Source organism: Cervus elaphus, chromosome 5 (genome assembly GCF_910594005.1).
Source record: "Cervus elaphus chromosome 5, mCerEla1.1, whole genome shotgun sequence".
Lineage (NCBI taxonomy): Eukaryota > Metazoa > Chordata > Mammalia > Artiodactyla > Cervidae > Cervus > Cervus elaphus.
The window spans coordinates 68621561-68642771 of record NC_057819.1 but is presented as its reverse complement, the minus strand read 5'-3'; the positions used below and the strand labels follow the sequence as shown (position 1 = coordinate 68642771).

The window sequence follows — 21211 nt, the reverse complement described above, 5'->3', positions numbered from 1 at the left end:
AATGGTGGGTGAGGGTTTCTTCCACAGAAATTTCAAATGAGAAATTTTATAAGTCAATATTTAATTGTTTTGTTATTGTTGTTAAATGAATCATATTTATTCATTCATGTTTGTCACTAGGTAACTTTCTTTCTAGAAAGCCAGAAGGTTGACAGTTATCTATTCCCATGTATTGAAGAGCGAGGCCATTGCTGTTTCTAAATGAGATGATATCATATTGCCATCTACTGAAATCAAGAAATAAGGATTTTTGGCTAGATAATGTTTTATGGATGCTTAATCCTTTTCTTATCTATTGATATACATGATCCATAAAGTAGAAAACAAACAAATAAACAGAACAAAACCTTCCTACCATAAATAAAAAACTAGTTTAGTAAATTTTAACTGTTAGAGACACTGGGTAGTAATTATGTTCTCATAATTAAGTTTGCTCCCTTTTTGTTTGGACAGGGATGGAGGACATTTTATTTGTTGTTTTCTGCAGTTTGAAATAATTTTCATGTTTAATGGGAACATATTAAAGTATATATTCAGTATGTTAATCTATAGCTAAGAATTTGTTTTGTACAATAAAAATAAAAGATCCAATTACCATTTGACCTTGTAAGAAACCCAAACAGTGAATTTCTATAAGTATAGTGTTGTTATAATTTCTAAAGTTATGAAGAGAAAAATTCTAGTATATTCTAGTACCTAGAGAATTAAATTATTGACTATTTTAAAGTGATATTAAGGACTGTCAGGATGGACAAAAAACTGTCATTGCTATCTTTTGTCTTATAGATTTTGATTCCTCACTTTCTAAGCTATCTGAACTTGCATGACTTTAAGAATATGGACATTATCTCTGTATTAGAGATTTAGTATTAATAGTAAAACAAAAAATGGAATGTAACTGAGTATGCTAGAAATTTATTAAGTTCCTGGATTATATCATTAGTGAAATGAAGTGTTTAGAATTAAGCAGAAAATTTTCAATTTACAAAGTTGAAACAAAAGTTACAGAGCTCACATTTTTTCATTAAGACTATTAGAGAGAGGTAATATGTAAATAATTCACGTTAAACTCATTTTAAATGCCTAACCTTCTTTAGGAATTTATTCTTTCCAATATTTGTGAGTAGATTGCTGTGGTTTTCAGAGACAGTGAGTATTTTGCTTAAACCAAGTAAACAGTATTGTGCTGTGAGACATGCCATCTACATTAATAGCTAACATATATGCAGTTTGGTGTTGAATATCTTGTATGTATAATTAACATTTAAAATATTGTTCATTGAGAATGTTTTCAAAATATCCATAACAAATGCTTTAAACCTGATACTTTCATGCGTGTATCACTTAGATAGTGAAATGCCACTGTAGGAGGATATTGTTGAAATGAATAGTCTTATAAATTATTTTAAAAGCCATTAATGAAGACTTTAAATAGATGATAACATTAACAAAAAATAACTGATGATTTTCCTCTGATTTTTTTCTAGCTTGGTGAGCTGAAGGACTGGTTTGTGGGTCGAAGCAATGCCCAGGGAATAGATCTGAATCGGAACTTTCCTGACCTAGACAGAATAGTTTATGTTAATGAGAAAGAAGGTGGTCCAAATAATCATCTGTTGAAAAATCTGAAGAAAATTGTGGATCAAAACACAAAGGTAGAGAACATGTATGGTTTTCTTGGGTTCTGTCCTCCAGCCTAAGGAAATACATCTATTATCTTCATAACAATGAGGGATGCAGAAGTGTCATGAATGCTTGTATGGGATACTGCCCTGAGGCTGTGAAAGTCAAGGCTGGGAGCCTGGGGCCTGGAAACTAGTCCTGCCACTAGAATTGGTCATGAATTTATGGCATAGAATGTAATGGTAGGGGCAGGAGGGAGTAACCCAGTTGTCTAGAAAGTATTTTTGGCCTATTTAAGGGCCCTTTATCAGCACATTTGATTCACTTCTTCTACAGCACTTTACACTGTTGACTTTTTCTTCTTTTCCAGAACTTTCTCCTGCTTTGTAGAACTCTACTTTCTTCTACCTCTTCTAGTACCTTTTAAATCACTTCTGAGTTTCTTTCCCTGCTTCTTCTGCCTTGGCTTAAACACTGGCCTTTAGGGTCCCATCTGCTACCGTTATTTCTCTCCCTGGGTTTTCATCCTCTTCTGTACCTTTTGTGTGTTGTTGATTATACCTGAGATTATATCTGAGATTCTCCCAGATCTCTTCACTTACTCACTCAGTCCCTTCATCTGGTGACATCTAGGGCCTCAAACTTAGCATGGTCAGAAATAAATCTTTTCCTAAGAAAACACTATTCTCTCATTTACTCGATCATCAAAACCTTGAATTTTCTGTCTGTCACCACTCCCCACACAATGTTACCAGATCTCGGTGACACTCTCAGCCTCTCTCTTCTCTGAAAACTCAGGCCCTATGGTCTTCTGTTCTGATGAGGAAAGTAGCCCCCATCCTTGTTTTGGGTTCAGCCTTTCTCAACTCCTTTCAGTCTTCTCAAATTCCTCCGGAGTGATCTTCATACAGAAAAAAATGCTTAAAATAAATTGCTTAAAACCTCTAAATTTGTCAGGTCTCCATTGCTCCAAAGAACAAAGTAAAAGCTCAAAATGTGAGACCACTGTGATGGTTTAGTGTGAAGATTCTGGAGGCAGCCACCTTGGTTCAAATGTTGGTTCTGTCCTTGCCGTATGAGTTTTGCAAAGTTATTTAACCGCTGTGTGCTTCCTTGTCTTCATCTGAAATATGGAGATGATTATAGTGTCTATTGCATAGAGTGGTTATGAGGATTGAGTGAGTTAGTATATTTGAAGTGCTTGAGGTCAGGATCTAGAATTCTCACTCCTGTGTCAGCGTTGTTTCTCAGTGCTTTATTATGGCCCATAGGGTCAAATGGACACACACACACCCACTAAACATTGAGTCTTAAGCTTATACTGTTTGAACACTGTGTTTAGTTCCATGGAGAGGAAGTGAGCCCATTATGGAGGAATGGTGAGGACTGCTCATGGCAGCCCCTACTGCCTCTTGTGTCTTTCCTGGCAATTCCACTCTTACTTATCAACTCCTAGTACCTTTCCAAGTGAGAGATTGGAAGGAACAGTGTCTCCATTTTATTATAGCTCCAGGACCATTCAAATTTCCCTTGGCCCTAGTAGCTGCCAGTTCAGCCACTCCTTAATCTGGCTTTGATATGCCATGTGCTCCTTAAGTGTACCATCTTCTAATAACTTTATGTCTTCATACATGTGCTTATTCCAGCTCTTCACAGTACTTTTCACTTTCCTTCCATATCACCTCCTCTGTGAAGCCTTTCTCTGCTCTTCCAGACATTCTGTTAAGCCTGCTTTTATGTTCTTTATATATACTTCCAGCCTGGTGCTTATAGTTACATAGAACTTTATATATGTCATATTATTATGTGTTTATATAGCTGTTTTTCTTTTTGATTTTAGATTTCAGTCCCTTGAATACAGGAATTAGAATTCTTATTTGAATCTAACACATAGTAGGCTTGATGCCTATTATGAATGAATTCAATCAAGCATGGCAAGCATATTACAACATCTGAAAACCAGCTGCTGGAGTTCCAGACATGCATTCAGCACATGGCTGGGACACTGTTAGATCCAGGAGAGAGGGAGTCTCAGATTATTGGTCTAAAAATCTTAAAAATTTTCCTGTCTATATTTAGAATTCATCCCAGAAACCTGGGCTGAGTCTATAAATGGGGATCAGTCTGTGAAAGGGCTGCCTGGGGCCAAGGATTTTGGCAGAACTTGATAAATGGGTGACTTAAACATTGTTGCTTTTGAGTCACAGATCTTCATTTTTTCTGCCCCTAAACCACCTTTTCTGGGAGAAGGGAGGACTGGAAAAGAAAAGGGCAGTGGTGATCAGAAGGGAAAAGAGGATAGTCCTGTGTGCTGTGGCATAAGACAGAAATGAAAAATTGTTCTGAAAGCTTAGTGTGGCTATCTTCCCAGATTTTCCTCATTGCCCATGCTGTCTATTACAACTAAGAAATGAGAGCATCTCCTTCTGTGAGAGCACCAAAATCACAACTAGCTGTTGAACGACCATCAATAGGAGGACACTGGAACCCACCACAAAAAAGATACTCCACATCTAAAGACAAAGAAGAAATCACAGAGAAATATAATAGGAGGGGTGCAATCATGATAAAATCAAATTCCATACCTGCTGGTAGGTGACCTGCAAACTGGAGAACAATAATACCAAAGAAGTTCTCTCACTGTTGTGAAGATTCTGAACCCTACATCAGACTTCCCTGCCTGGGGATCCCAGGGGGAATTCCCAGGGAACTTGACCTTGCAGGCCAGTAGGATTTGACTATAGGACTTCCACAAGACTGGGGGAAACAGAGACTCCATTCTTGGAGGGCACAAATAAAAATCTTATGCACACCAAGACCTAGAGGAAAGGAACAGTGACCCCAAAGAAGACTGAGCCAAAATGAAGGGTTTCCTGTTAAGGTGTGGGTCAGCAGGGCTCACCACAGGGACTGGGACACTGGCAGCAGTAGTCTGGGAAGGTGCTCTTTGATGAAAGCCCTCTTGGAGGTTACCATTAACTCTACCGTAGAGCCCATAGACAGGGCTGGGTTGCTCAGGCCAAACAACTACCAGGGAGGGAGTGCAACCCCACCCATCAGCAGATAATTGGATTAAAGCTTTACTGAGCAAGGCCCTGCCCACCAGAGCAAGACCCAGTTTTTCCCACTGCCAGTCCCTCCCATCAGGAAGCTTACACAAGCCTCTTAGCCTCTTGCATCAGAGGGCAGGCAGAAGAAGCAAGAAGAACTGCAGTCCCATAGCAGCTAAAACAAAAACCACATTACAAAAAGCTAGTCATGATGAAAAAGCAGAAAGTTATGTCCCAGGTGAAGGGACAAGATAAAACCCCAGAAAAACAACTAAATGAAGTGGGGACAGGTAACCTTCCAGAAAAAACAATTCAGAGTTATGATAGTGAAGATGATCTAGGATCTTGGGGAAAGAATGGAGAAGATGTGAAGGAATCAATAGCAGAATAACTGAGGCAGAAGGATAAATGACTTGGAGGACAGAATGGTGGAAATCACTGCCACAGAACAGAATATAGAAAAAAGAATGAAAATAAATAAAGACAGCCTGAGAGACCTCTGGGATAATATTAAATGCATCAACATTTGCATTATAGAAGTCCCAGAAGGAAAAGAGAGAGAGAAAGGTCCTGAGAAAATATTTGAAGACATAATAACTGAAAACTTCCCTACCATAGGAAAGGAACTAGTTAACTAATTCCAGGAAACATAGAGAGCCCCAGGCAGGATAAACCCATGGAGACACACATCAAGGCACATAGTGATCAAATTGACAAAAATTAAAGACAAAGATAAAATATTGAAAGCAAAAAGGGAAAAACAACAAATAACATAAAGGAACTCCCATCAGGCTGATTTCTCAACGGAACTCTACAAGCCAGAGGGAATGGCATGATACATTTAAAGTGATGAAAGGGAAGAACCTACAACCAAGAATACTCTAAGCAAAACTCTACTTCAGAGTTGATGGAGAAATCAAAAGCTTTCCGGACAAGCAAAGGTTAAGAGAACTCAGCACCACCAGACCAGCTTGAAAACAAATGCCAAAGGAACTTCTCCAGGCAGGAAACACAAGAGAAGGAAGAGACCTACAGAAAATAAACCCCCCAAAATTAAGCAAATGGTATCATGCATATCAATAATTACTTCAAATGTAAATGGATTAAACACACCAACTAAAAAACATAGATTGATTGGGTGGATGAAAACATGTGCATGTATGCACTTCCACTTACTACATCACTCTATTTGACCCCCCAAATTGTATGTAATTATTTTACATTGTTAAGTGAATCATGTAACTATCATGGCTTGCAATTGTAATTATCTTTTACTTTTTGTCTATTGCTTATGAAAACTGATAAACATCTTTTACTATTGTATAGAAAAAAAGAAACTAAGCAATGAGAAAAAGAATTCATGTTACCAACCATTGAACAATCATGAAATAAACTCATGTTGACAGGATATTAGATCAACAGTTTTAGTGAAAATGCTGTCATTTTCAGCCAGCACTGCATCCTCTTCCCCAATGGAACCTATATAATATTTCTATAAGATTTATATTATTTTCATATATCTAGTTTAAGCAATACTTTAAAAAAGATGGCTGTTCATGACAATTTAAAAAAAAAAAATTAGAGCTTTTATTTTAAAAAGTCTCAATGCCAATACCTTTCCTGGGTATTATAAAGGTAATAAAAAGAGAAATATATAAAAATTAAGTTTTGAACTCTTTTCTGGAACAGAAGCAAGATTTGTTTATATTTTACTAAATCTTCACTAAATCTGCTTAAATCATGGGATGATATTGCCCATGTCTGCCTCATCTCCTTTTTCCATCTTTGTCAATTAGGCTTAGACAGTGTTTTGACATGGCCGAGTACAAGATACATAATAGGCATTTCATTCATGTAATTACACATCACCCCTTTCTCACTTCCCTCTTCTTAGCCTTTTAGTGCTATGTAGGTATGTTAAGTTCAGTTCAGTCGCTCAGTCGTGTCCAACTCTTTGCAACCTCATGGCATGAAGCACGCCAGGCCTCCCTGTCCATCACCAACTACCAGAGTTTACTCAAACTCATGTCCACTGAGTCAGTGATGCCATCCAACCATCTCATCCACTGTCGTGCCCTTCTACTGCCTTCAATCTTTCCCAGCATCAGGGTCTTTTCAAATGAGTCAGCTCTTCCCATCAGGTGGCCAAAGTATTGGAGTTTCAGCTTCAATATCAGTCCTTCCAATGAACATTCAGGACTGATTTCCTTTAGGATGGACTGGTTGGATCTCCTTGCAGTCCAAGGGACTCTCAGGAGTCTTCTCCAACACCAGAGTTCAAAAGCATCAGTTCTTCAGTGCTCAGCTTTCTTACTCTCACATCCCTACATGACTACTGGAAAAACCATAGCCTTGACCAGACAGATCTTTGGTGGCAAAGTAATGTCTCTGCTTTTTAATATGCTGTCTGGGTTGGTCATAACTTTCCTTCCAAGGAGTAAGCATCTTTTAATTTCATGGCTGTGGTCAACATCTGCAGTGATTTTGGAGTCCCCCAAAATAAAGTCTGTCACTGTTTCCACTGTTTCCCCAACTTTTTGCCATGAAGTTATGGGACCACATGCCATGATCTTTGTTTTCTGGATGTTGAGCTTTAAGCCAACTTTTTCACTTTCCTCTTTCACTTTCATCAAGAGGCTCTTTAGTTCTTCTTCACTTTCTGCCATAAGGGTGGTGTCATCTGCATATCTGAGGTTAATGATATTTTTCCCGGCAATCTTGATTCCAGTCTGTGCTTCATCCAGCCCAGCGTTTCTCATGATGTACTCTGCATATAAGTTAAATAAGCAGGGTGACAATATATAGCCTTGACGTACTCCTCTTCCTATTTGGAACAACTCTGTTGTTCCATATCCAGTTCTAACTGTTGATTCCTGACTTGCATACAGATTTTTCAGGAGGCAGGTCAGGTGGTCTGGTATTCCCATCTCTTTCAGAATTTTCCACAGTTTATTGTGATCCACACAGTCGAAGGCTTTGGCGTAGTCAATAAAGCAGAAATAGATGTTTTCTGGAACTCTCTTGCTTTTTCGATGATCCAGCAGATATTGGCAATTTGATCTCTGGTTCCTCTGCCTTTTCTAAAACCAGCTTGAACATCTGGAAGTTCACAGTTCATGTACTGTTGAAGCCTGGCTTGGAGAATTTTGAGCATTACTTCACTAAGAAGTGAGATGTGTTCAATTGTGTGATAGTTTGAGCATTCTTTCAGATTGCCTTTCTTAGGGATTGGACTGAAAACTGACCTTTTCCAGTCCTGTGGCCACTGCTGAGTTTTCCAAACTTGCTGTCATATTGAGTGCAGCACTTTCACAGCGTCATCTTTCAGGATTTGAAATAGCTCAAATGTAGGTATGTAGGTACTGTGTTTATATATATCTATAGATAAAAAGCCTCTTGATGAAAGTGAAAGAGGAGAGTGAAGAAGTTGACTTAAAGCTTAACACTCAGAAAACTAAGATCACGGCATCTGGTCCCATCACCTCATGGGAAATAGATGGGGAGACAGTAGAAACAGTGTCAGACTTTGTTTTTTTGGGCTCCCAAATCACTGCACATGGTGACTGCAGGCATGAAATTAAAAGACGCTTACTCCTTGGAAGGAAAGTTATGACCAACCTAGATAGCATATTAAAAAGCAGAGACATTACTTTGCCAACAGTGGACTGTCTGGTCAAGGCTATGGTTTTTCCAGCAGTCACATATGGATGTGAGAGTTGGACTGTGAAGAAAGCTGAGCACCAAAAAATTGATGCTTTTGAATTGTGGTGTTGGAGAAGACTCTTGAGAGTCCCTTGGATTGCAAGGAGATCCAACCAGTCCATCCTGAAGGAGATAAGTCCTGGGTGTTCATTGGAAGGACTGATGCTGAAGCTGAAACTCCAATACTTTGGCCACCTGATGCGAAGAGTTGACTCATTGGAAAAGACCCTGATTCTGGGAGGGATTGGGGGCAGGAGGAGAAGGGGACGACCGAGGATGAGATGGCTGGATGGCTTCACAGACTCGATGGGCATGAATTTGGGTAAACTCCGGGAGTTTGTGATGGACAGGGAGGCTTGGTGTGCTGCGATTCATGGGGTCACAAAGAGTCGGACATGACTGAGCGACTGAACTGAACTGAACTGAGAGATATGTATAGGTATAGATATAGACACATACCTATAGATAAAATTAATGTATAACATTATTTAATTTGAAGCATACAACATATTGATTTGATATTTGTATATATTGTGAGATGATTGGATAATAAGTCTAGTTAACACTTATCACCATACATAGTTACACTTTTTTTTTTCTTGTTTGTGATGAGAACTTTTAAGATATTTTCTCTTAGCAACTTTCAAGTATACAATACGGTATTATTAACTATAGTCTCTATGCTATTCATTACATGCCCAGGATTTATTTTATAATCCAGAGTTTGTAATTTGCCTCTGGCAACCATCAATCTGTTCTCTGAATCATTAGAAAGTGAAAGTTGCTTAGTCGTTTCTGACTCTTTGTGACCCCATGGACTATCCAGTCCATGGAATTCTCCAGGCCAGAATACTGGAGTGGGTAGACTTTCCCTTCACCAGGGATCGAATCCAGATCTACATTGCAGGCAGATTCTTTACCAGCTGAGCCACAAAGGAAACCCAAGAATACTGCAGTGGGTAGCCTATCCCTTCTCCAGCAGATCTTCCCTATCCAGGAACTGAACCAGGGTCTCCTGCATTGCAAGCGGATTCTTTGCCAACTGAGCTATGAGGGAAGATGTTGTATCATTAGAGTGGTTTTGAAATCTATAGAGTTGTAGGAATGAAGATTAAAAAGGCAGATTCCTTATTTACAATAGGCAAGATATGGAAGCAACAGATGACTAGATAAAGAAGCACACACACATACACACACAATGGAAAACTACTCAGCCATGAAAAAAGAGTAAAATGTTGCCATTTGCAACAACATGGATGGATATGGAGGGTATTAAGTGGACTAAGTCAGACAGAGATAGATAAATACTGTATGGGATCACCTATATGTGAAATCTTAAGAGTTCCAGAAAAACATCTATTTCTACTTTATTGACTATGCCAAAGCATTTGACTGTGTGGATCACAATAAACTGTGGAAAATTCTTCAAGAGATGGGAATACCAGACCACCTGACCTGCCTCTTGAGAAACCTGTATGTAGGTCAGGAAGCAACAGTTAGAACTGGACACGGAACAACAGACTGGTTCCAAATAGGGAAAGGAGTACGTTAAGGCTGTATATTGTCACCCTGCTTATTTAACTTATATGCAGAGTACATCATGAGAGACGCTGGGCTGGATGAAGCACAAGCTGGAATCAAGTTTTCCGGGAGAAATATCAATAATCTCAGATATACAGATGACACCACCCTTATGGCAGAAAGTGAAGAAGAACTAAAGAGCCTCTTGATGAAAGTGAAAGAGGAGAGTGAAAAAGTTGGCTTAAAGCTCAACATTCAGAAAACTAAAATCATGGCATCTGGTCCCTTCACTTCATGGCAAATAGATGGGGAAACAGTGGAAACAGTGACAGACTTTATTTTTTTGGGCTCCAAAATCACTGCAGATGGTGATTGCAGCCACGAAATTAAAAGATGTTTACTCCTTGGAAGGAAAGTTATGTCCAACCCAGACAGCATATTAGAAAGCAGAGACTTTACTTTGCCAAGAAAGGTCCATCTTGTCAAGGCTATGGTTTTTCCAATAGTCATGTTTGGATGTGAGAGTGGAGTATAAGGAAAGCTGAGCACCAAAGAATTGATGCTTTTGAACTGTGGTGTTGGAGAAGACTCTTGAGAGTCCCTTGGACTGCAAGGAGATCCAACCAGTCCATCCTAAAGGCGATCAATCCTGGGTGTTCATTGGAAAGACTGATTTTGAAGCTGAAACTCCAACAGTTTGGCCACCTGATGCGAAGAACTGACTCATTGGAAAAGACCCTGAAGCTGGGAAAGATTCAAGGTGGGAGGAGAAGGGGAGGATAGAGGATGAGATGGTTGGATGGCATCACCGATGCAATGGACATGAATTTGGGTGGACTCTGGGAGTTGGTGATGGACAGGGAGGCCTGGTGTGCTGCAGTCCATGGGGTTACAAAGAGTCAGACACGACTGAGGGACTGAACCTAAATTAACTAATGGAATCATAGTGGTGCCAGGCTTTGTCCAAAACACAATTCCGTGTGACCAAATCTCATAAAATGGTGTGATCAGCATTTTTGTAGCCCAAAAGGTTCAAGTAAAGCAAGCTTAAAATTTAAAAAAAAAATAATAAAATAAAATATAAAACAGACTACTGAATATAACAAAAAAGAAGCAGACTCACAGATATAGAGATCTAGTGGTTACCAGCGGGGAGGGGGAAGGGAAAGAGCTAGATAGGGGTAGGGGATTAAGAGGTTCAAACTACCATGAATAAAATAAATAGGCTGCAGGGATATATTGTACAGCACAGGGAACATAGCCAGTATTTTATAATAAAATTATATTATAAATGGAATATAACCTCTAAAAATTGAAAATCACTATGCTGTATACGTGAAACTCATGTAATATTGTACATCAACTATATGTCAATTAAAAAATTCAGATTCCTGTGAATACTGAATCAGGAAGTCTGGGGTGTATATGCTAAGGGGTTGAGTGATGGAAAGGAATATACATTTTTACCAAGTCCTCCAGATGGTCTCTTTGCTCTTCTGAACCTCTCTGAGCACAGGGTCTCTTCTGTTCCCTGGAGTTCTTCCTGCTGAATCATTTCTCATCTGTTCTTGAGGCCTTCAGTCTGGTTATGTCCACCATTATCTGGGCTCAGTATATGGGCCTTGGCTTGGATTCCATCCAAACAATGGTTGTATCAAATAATTATATTAAATACTTGTCTTTAGTGGCTAGAGTTGTGAAGAATATAGAATAAACATGGCTTTGATATATTTTAAGAGCCAGGTTATGTAATTATAGAGCATAATACTTGAACATTTATAGTCTCTCAATGAAAGTTTAAAAAGTAGGTTATATTTGGCTCTGGATTCTGTTAAGGACTGGCCTAACCAGCCCTATTTAGGGGTGCTCCAAAGCCGCCTCTATGGATTAGTTAAATATGTGATTACAGTACTGAGGATATTTCATCATTTAGTCAGTCTAAAAGACTCTATTAATAGTCAAAGAGAAATTAAGTTTAATTGATAAAATTGTAGAGTTTGTTTGTTTTTGATCATTTAGTAACATGAACAGTATATGCAATATATGTAAGTAAGTCTCTGTATAGGAACTAACAGTAGGCAAAAATCTAATAGTTACATACTACTTTGTGTACTCAGGACTGTATTATTTTTTCTTTTTCTCTTTTTAAAAAGCAGGTTTATTAACATATGATTCACATAACATAGAACTCACCCATGTGAAATATACTATCCAGCGTTTTTTAGATATTCTGTCCCTAAGAACAATATGAACCACATCTCCAGTGGGAGGCGGGGGAATTCAAATCAAAAAGGTACTTGGGAGTTTGAGAATCTTCCTAGTTGCTATTAAAAACACATCACATAAAAGTATCAAGCTTTTGGCTCAGATTAATTCTTTGGTATAGATTTCTTTCCTCCTTTGTTTTGCTTCCAAGGTAAGAGGGGCTGTGAATATTTCAAAAGGCCACATGAATTCCTAAAACTTTTGCTGTTTTAAAATTTTTAATGATCATCCCAAAGTGCATTATTTGGTGGTGAAATCTGATAAAGACTCAATTTAATTTTTTTATAGGAAAAATGTTGATGTGGTTGAAGGTAATTGGAGAAATAGTAAGCAAAACTTGGACAGAAAATCTACCACCTTTCTTGAGTTGAACCACCATAAAGAAGAACCTTGTTCAGTTCAGATATTTTCTTTTCTCCTTATATTATCATTAGTTATTATTAACAAGTTCAGATGGAGATGTATCCAAATTTGTAAATGATTTGTATGCTGTTTTTCAAGTTACAAAGAAAGAAAACTGGCAGCTTTTAAATAGAACTTTTAAGGAAATAGAAATATTTTTTATTATAAGTCTGAGAAAGATAGAGATGAGGAATGCTCCTGTTTTCTTTCTTCTATGAAAACAATCACAGACTGCTTGGAATATGACCAGATTTGAGTTGTTATTGTTCTTACCTTTTATATGTCTTTTCTGTCAAGTGACCCCACCAAAGCATTTAGAATCCTTTCAATCTCTAATCTTTAATACAGCTTGCTCCTGAGACGAAGGCTGTCATTCATTGGATTATGGATATTCCTTTTGTGCTCTCAGCCAATCTTCATGGAGGAGACCTTGTGGCCAATTATCCATATGATGAGACGCGGAGTGGTAGGTGTTCTTCCTGTTTCTTTAATTAATTCAAGGTTTACAATTACTTTACAAGGGTTTATTGAATGATTTCTGTAATATTCTTTTAAGGAACTGGTTGTTCAGTGATTTTGCCTATAGAAATACATCTGTTTCACTGGAATATCCCCTGTTTCATGTGGCATTGGCATATACCTGGCAAAAAAAGACTGTAATTAAAAAAAAAAATAAGTGAAGAGAAGCATAATCACTTAGGTAAGAGAAAGGGGAAAAAAAACAGAAGTCGTGAACTTGGGTAACTCTTGGATTCCAGTAAATGGAGGAATAATAGATCTATGTAGTTTTATGTACAAGACAGCTTAAAACTGAAGGCAAACTTTTAGAACTCCATCAGAGGCCCATGAATATCTCTGCATGTGTCTTATTATGCATTCACACTTCTACATTTGGAACTGTTTCTTGGCAATGTCAGGGAGAAGAAGTGAAAACTAGTTTTAGCTAATCTTCAGCCACAGCAAACTTTAGCCAGATAGATATTCTCAGCTTAATTTTTGTTGTTCCAAGAAATTACCTGCTTTGAATCAATTTTCAGGAGACTTTGAAGAGTTAGGTCTTTGTAATACAGAATATTGTTGTTGTTCAGCCTCTAAGCCATGTCTGATGCTTTGTGACCCTGTGGACTGTAGCATGCCAGTCTTCCCTGTCCTTCACTGTCTCCCAGAGTTTGCTCAAATTCGCATCCACTGAGTTGGTGATGCCATTCAACCATCTCATCCTCTGTTATTCCCTACTCCTCCTGCCCTCAGTCTTTCTCAGCATCAGAGTCTTTTCTAGTAAGTCAGCTCTTCACATCAGGTGGCCAAAGTATTGAAGCTTCAGCTTCAGCATCAGTCCTTCCAATGAATATTTAGTGTTCATTTCCTTTAAGATTGACTGGGTTGACCTCCTTGCCATCCAAGGAACTCTCAAGAGTCTTCTCCAGCACCACAATTTGAAAGCACCAACACAGGATAGTTGTATATATTGGAAACTTTGAATTTTGAAGATTCTTTGGTGAAACATCCTTGAAATTTAGAGACTTTATGGTTTGTCAATAGCTGGGAGATTTAAAGGACTCATATATCTGGTAATAGAGAATAAAAATACTGTGTGCCAAAATATATATTATTTATTTCAGTGGTAGGAGATTTTTAAAAACTGTAAATTCAGATACTATGTGTGACACTATGTGTGTGTGATACTATGTGTGACAGTGGTTCACGGTGCCTATTGGATTTGTACAGGCGCAATTTATAAATTAAAAATTTTAACAATGGAAATCTCCTTACTGTCTTCCCAAGTCCAATTTACTATGTGCTTGTCATCTTTTCTTGTGAAGCTTTCAATTCATTAGAAGAATGTACATTCTACTCAATTTCTACTTTGCGGTATCAGGAGTGGACCTTATAAAACCTGAAAGAAAACTAAGTGTAATTGTTGAGAACTTAAGCCTTCACTCCTTTCCCATAGTGATGAGCTAAAAATGCATCAGCAGGAGATCAACACTAAATCCATATTCAGGAAACATGCAGTGCTGGTTTGTGTCGGTTTCTTTAGTGTTGTGGCTTTATTTTCCAGGCAGTGCTCACGAATACAGCTCCTGCCCAGATGACGACATCTTCCAAAGCTTAGCTCGGGCGTACTCATCCTTCAACCCCCCGATGTCGGACCCAGATCGGCCCCCATGTCGCAAGAATGATGACGACAGCAGCTTTGTAGAAGGAACGACCAATGGTGCTGCATGGTACAGCGTGCCTGGAGGTGAGTTTCCCTTTCACTCTCCATGTGAGTAGTGGCTTTTAAAAAATAATTACCGTTTATATTTAGCTTTTGAACTGTGGTATGAGAGAAGACTTGAGAGTCTCTTGGATTGCAAGGAGATCCAATTGGTCAACCCTAATGGAAATCAGTCCTGAATACTTATTAGAAAGACTGATGCTGAAGCTGAAACTCCAATACTCTGGCAACGTGATGAGAAAAACCGGCTCATTGGAAAAGACCCTGATGCTGGGAAAGATTGAAGGCAGGAGGAGAAGGGGAGGACAGAGGATGAGATGGTTGGATGGCATCACTGACTCAATGGACATGAGTTTGAGATGTAGAAGAGACATAGGAGAGGAACTGAAGATATCCACTGGGAAAATACAAATTGAACACTGTTAATTACCCTAGTTTTCAAATTCTGGCTTTAGGGAACAAGGTACCATCATGATTATATGTTAGTCATGCTTTGACATATGTAAATGTATATTTTAGAGGGCTGGCTTTGGCCTTTAGCATATCTTGGTTCACATACCTTTTGTTTTTACTTAATAAGTTCCACTTCATATGGGATGTTTATTCATTACTGCAGTAAGTACTATTATCAGTTCAGGAAGCTCTACACATTTTATTGAGTCTGGAAATGGAAAAACCCACCTCAGCGCAGCTGGAGGAAGCATTTCTAGATATCAAGGCAGCTCTTACAGCTCTCTGTTCGAGTATGAACTTTGAAGAACTCTTATTTTTCTGGCTACCTGGATCACTCACATTTATGTAGTATCACCTCTACCAAGGATAAAGAGTGAAATGTAAAGATACTGTTTTTTCCTCTGCCTAAGAACAATTTTTTGTGGCCCACCTGAAAAGGAAAGTGAAAAGAGAATTAGGACAGTAGCAGTAGTGGCTAATTATAGGCCTTGGTTTGTTTAATAAGATTTTGTTGTTGTTCTTGTTGAATTATGCCTTGATAAGTATATTCTTTCAGATATTTTTCTTTCTGATATATGTTTAACTTGTTTTATTTAAAACTGAGATAGTTGATGTACAATATTATGTAAGTTACAGGTGTACAACATAGTGATTCAGAATTTTTAAAGGTTGTACTCAATTTCTTTGTGCTCAGTTGCTCAGTCATGTCTGACTTTGTGTGACACCATGGACTGTAGCCCACCAGGCTCCTCTATCCATATGATTTTTTCAGGCAGGGATATTGGAGTGGGTTGCCATATAAAATATTGGCTATCTTCCCTATGCTATATAATATATCCTTGTAGCTTATTTATTTTATATGTAATAATTTGTACCTCTTAAACTTCTACTCCTATCTTTCCCCTCCCCTCCTTGCTCTCCCCACTGGTAACCACTAGTTAGTTCTCTATATCTGTGAATCTGTTTTTTTTTTTCCTTGTTGTTGTTATATTCACTGCTTTATTTTTTAGATCATGTGTGTAAGGGATTTACAGTATTTCTTTCTCTGTATGACTTATTTCATTAGGCATAATACCCTCCAAGTCCATTCATATTGCAAATGTCAAAATTTCATTCTTTTTTATGGCTGAGTAGCTAGTGGATGTGATGGAATTCCAGTTGAGCTATTTCAAATCCTGAAAGATGATGCTGTGAAAGTGCTACACTCAATATGCCAGCAAATTTGGAAAACTCAGCAGTGGCCACAGGACTGGAAAAGGTCAGTTTTCACTCCAATCCCTAAGAAAGGCAATCCCAAAGAATGCTCAAACTACCGCACAATTTCACTCATCTCACATGCTAGTAAAGTAATGCTCAAAATTCTCCAAGCCAGGCTTCAGCAATACATGAACCGAGAACTTCCAGATGTTCAAGCTGGTTTTAGAAAAGGCAGAGGAACCAGAGATCAAATTGCCAATATCTGCTGGATCATCGAAAAAGCAAGAGAGTTCCAGAAAACATTTATTTCTGCTTTATTGACTACGCCAAAGCCTTCGACTGTGTGGATCACAATAAACTGTGGAAAATTCTGAAAGAGATGGGAATAACAGACCACCTGACCTGCTTCTTGAGAAACCTATATGCAGGTCAGGAAGCAACAGTTAGAACTGGGCATGGAACAACAGACTGGTTCCAAATAGGAAGAGGAGTACGTCAAGGCTATATATTGTCACCCTGCTTATTTAACTTATATGCAGAGTATATAATGAGAAATGCTGGGGTAGAAGAAGCACAAGCTGGAATCAAGATTGCTGGGAGAAATATCAATAACCTCAGATATGCAGATGACACCACCCTTAGGGCAGAGAGTGAAGCGGAACTGAAAAGCCTCTTGATGAAAGTGAAAGAGGAGAGTGAAAAAGTTGGCTTAAAGCTCAACATTCAGAAAACTAAGATCATGGCATCTGGTCCCATCACCTCATGGGAAATAGATGGGGAGACAGTGGAAACAGTGTCAGACTTTATTTTTTTGGGGCTCCAAAATCACTGCAGATGGTGACTGCAGGCATGAAATTAAAAGATGCTTACTCCTTGGAAGGAAAGTTATGACCAACCTAGATAGCATATTAAAAAGCAGAGACATTACTTTGCCAACAAAAGTCCATCTGGTCAAGGCTATGGTTTTTCCAGCAGTCACATATGGATGTGAGAGTTGGACTGTGAAGAAAGCTGAGTGCCGAAAAATTGATGCTTTTGAACTGTGGTGTTGGAGAAGACTCTTGAGAGTCCCTTGGACTGCAAGGAGATCCAACCAGTCCATCCTGAAGGAGATAAGTCCTGGGTGTTCATTGGAAGGACTGATGCTGAAGCTGAAACTCCAGTACTTTGGCCACCTCATGCGAAGAGTTGACTCATTGGAAAAGACCCTGATTCTGGGAGGGATTGGGGGCAGGAGGAGAAGGGGACGACCGAGGATGAGGTGGCTGATGGCATCAACGACTCGATGGGCATGAGTTTGAGTAAACTCCGGGAGTTTGTGATGGACAGGGAGACCTGGCGTGCTGCGATTCATGGGGTCGCAAAGAGTCGGACATGACTGAGTGACTGAACTGAACGGAACTGAACTGAGTGTCCCATTGTGTGTATATACCACATCTTCATCCACTCATCTGTTGATGGATACTTAGGTTGCTTTTATATTCTGTCAAGTGTAAATAATGCTGCTTGAATGTTGGGGTGTATGTATATTTTTGAATTAGTGTTTTTGTCTCTTTTTGGATGTATGTCGGGCTATATGGTATTTCTATTCTTAGTTTGTTCAGAAAGCTTCATACTGTTTTCTGTAGTATCTGCACCAATTTGCATTTCCTACAACAGTGTTTGGGGTTCTTCTCTGCATTCTTGTCAACTGATGTTATTTGTGTCCTTTTTGAATATAGCCATTCTGACAGGTGTGAGGTGATATCTCATTGTGGTTTTCATTTGCATTTCTCTGATGACTAACAATGTTTAACATCTTTTCATGTGCCTGTAGGCCATCTGTGTGTCTTCTTTGGAAAAATGTCTATTCAGGTCTTTTGCTCATTAAATAATAATCAAGTTTTTTTTGAAATTTACTTTGAGTTGTATGAGTGCCTTACTTTTTTTGGATATTAGCTCCTTATCCAATATATGATTTGGAAATACTTTCTCTCATTCCTTAAATTGCCTTTCCATTTTGTTGGCTGTATCTTTTGCTGTGCAGAAGCTTTCAGTTTGATGCAGTCCCACTTATTAAGTTTTGCTTTTGTTACTTCTATTAAGTTGGTGTAAACAAAATTGTGGTTTCAGACTATGAATTTTACATTATTATAATTAGGCTCAAATTACGTGTTTATTAATCAAAATAGGAACCATTACAGTGAACACCTTTTTGCCAACAAGAAATGTTTGTTTATTCCTATAACATAAAAATCCATGCTTTGGGATTCAGTGAAATCTAGGAAAGCTTTTTCTGCCTCTTGCTGGTTGTGGAAGCATTTTCTTTGTAAAACGTTTTTGAGATTGATAGCTTATGGTGTTTGGTGCCAAGTTTGTGGTCTCTGAACGAGAAGATTTAACTCTGGGACCAACACAGTCTCAGTCACTCCGAGCTTTGTGCAGCAGCAAAATATTATATATAGTGATAGGGCAGAGAAAGCTTCTGACATAGAAGCTTCTGACATCAGAAAGGGGTAGAAAGAGTACCCAACTCACTAGTTTAAGCAGAGCATTATATACTTTTCAACTGGCTGCTAAGAATAGATAAAAAGAATACCTCAAGGTTATAAAAGTTCTACCAGGCCCTCTCCCAAGGCATGCATCCTGAGATAACTTCAGTACAAGATTAGCCAGAAGGAATAAGTTCCTGGCAACATATTTCTGGGTGAGATATATTGTTGCTGAGAAACAGCAGACAAGCTTTGTTACAATTATAATGATTAACATAGAGCCTAAGTAAAGCCTAATGGGGTCTAAGAAAAGCATTTTCCCAAGTAGAATATATGGCTGCTGTATATTCATTAGCTCCATATCTAAAGAAAAGCCAGTTCTCTTGGGCAAGATACACTGTTGCACAAGGCTTAAGGAAAGCATGAGTGAGAATGTTCACTTTCTCCTTAAAGGGCCCTGGACTGCCTATCAACCTGCCTAAGTTAACTCTTTCAAGATGCTTGAAGAAGTGGTAGATGGTTGGCAAGAAGTCAGATGAATATGGTGGTTGAGGCCAAACTTCATAGCCCAATTCATTCAACTTTTGAAGCGTTAGTTGTGTGATGTGTAGTTGGGTGTTGTCATACAGAAGAATTGGGCCCTTTCCATTGACCAATGCCAGCTGCAGGCATTGCAGTTTTGGGTGCATCTCATTGATTTGCTGAGCATACTTCTCAGATGTAATGGTTTTGCCAGGAATCAGAAAGCTGTGGTGGATCAGATAGCAGCAGACCACTAAACAGTGACGATGATCTTTTTTTGATGCAAGTTTGACTTTAGGAAGTGCTTTGGAGCTTCTTCTTGGTCCAACCACTAAGCTGGTTATTGCATTATTGTCATGTAAAATCCACTTTTTTTTTGCACATCACAGTCTGATTGAGAAATGGTTCATTGTTGTTATGTAGAATAAGAGAAGATGACGCTTATAAAATGATTTTTTAAATTTTCAATCAGCGCACTTATTGAGCTTTTTCACCTTTTCAGTTTGCTTCAAATGCCTCATGATTATAGAATGACTGATGTTGAGTCTTCATCAACTTCTCGTGTAGTTGTAAGAGGGCCAGTGTTGATGATCTTCTTAGCTGGTCATTGTCAGCTTCCACAGGCCAGCCACTGTGCTCCTCATCTTCAAGGCTCTTGTCTCCATTGCCAAACTTCTTGAACCACTGCTGCACTGTATGTTCATTAGCAGTTCCTGGGCCAAATGCAGTGTTGTTGCAAGTTGTCTCCACTGCTTTATGACTCATTTTGAACTCAAATCAGATGATCACTCAAATTTGCTTTTTGTATAGCATCATTTCTATAGTCTAAAATAAATATAAAATAAACAGCAAGTAATAAGTCATTAGCAAAAAACATAAAGCTAGATGTTGTGCAGTAAAATGATGTATAAAATAACCACATTTATTTAAGAATATATTCCAGTATCAAATGACAAATTTCAACAATGCAAAAACCACAAACACTTTTGCACTAATCTATACTTTTGGAGTCATACCCCCAAAATTTAGTTAAGACTGATGTTGGGAGCTTTTTTCTCTGTTTCCTTCTAGGAGCTTTACAGTTCAAAGTCTTGAATTTAATCCTTTAATCCATTTTAAATTAATTTTTGTGTTAGTGTAAGATAAAAGTCCCATTTGATGCTTTTACAGGTATGTATCCAGTTTTCCCAAAACTTTTTATTAAAGAGACTATCTTATTTCCATTGAGCATTCTTGGCTCTGTTGTAAAATATTAGTTGACTGTATATATCAGGGTTTATTTCTGGGCTCACTCTTGATTTTGTTCAGTGATATGTATCTGTTTTTATGCTGATACCAAACTGTTTTGATTATTGTAGTTTGGTAATATGGTTTGCAATGTAGGTGACCTGGGTTTGATCACTGGGTTGGGAAGATCCCTTGGAGAAGGAAATGGCTACCCACTCCAGTATTCTTGCTTGGAGAATTCCATGGACAGAGGAACCTGGTTGGCTACAGTCTATGGGGTTGCAGAGTTGGACATGACTGAGTACTAACACTTTCACTTTTCACTTGAAATAAGGAAGTGCTTATTTTTTCTTTGTTCTTTTTTTCAAGATTGTTTTGGCTATCATTGTCTTTTGTGTTTCTATATGCATCTTAAGATTTTTCCCCTAGCTTTCCGAAAAATGTTATTGGTACTTTGACAGGGATTGTATTCAGTCTATAGATAGCTTTGAGTGCTATGGATATTTTAACAGTATTACATTTATGAACATGGGCTATCTTTCCATTATCATTGTACC

At 38.3% G+C, this 21211-nt stretch overlaps 1 protein-coding gene across 1 annotated transcript in view; it reads left to right on the top strand.

The window, feature by feature from the left end:
* The window catches only part of CPE (carboxypeptidase E), a 146580-nt gene that overhangs the window by 89538 nt on the left and 35831 nt on the right, over window positions 1-21211 (top strand). Inside the window, exons 3-5 of the mRNA XM_043902686.1 lie at window positions 1488-1655; window positions 12912-13029; window positions 14626-14808. Of these exons, the coding sequence (XP_043758621.1) occupies window positions 1488-1655; window positions 12912-13029; window positions 14626-14808 (469 nt within the window). The remainder of the gene's footprint in view (window positions 1-1487; window positions 1656-12911; window positions 13030-14625; window positions 14809-21211) is intronic.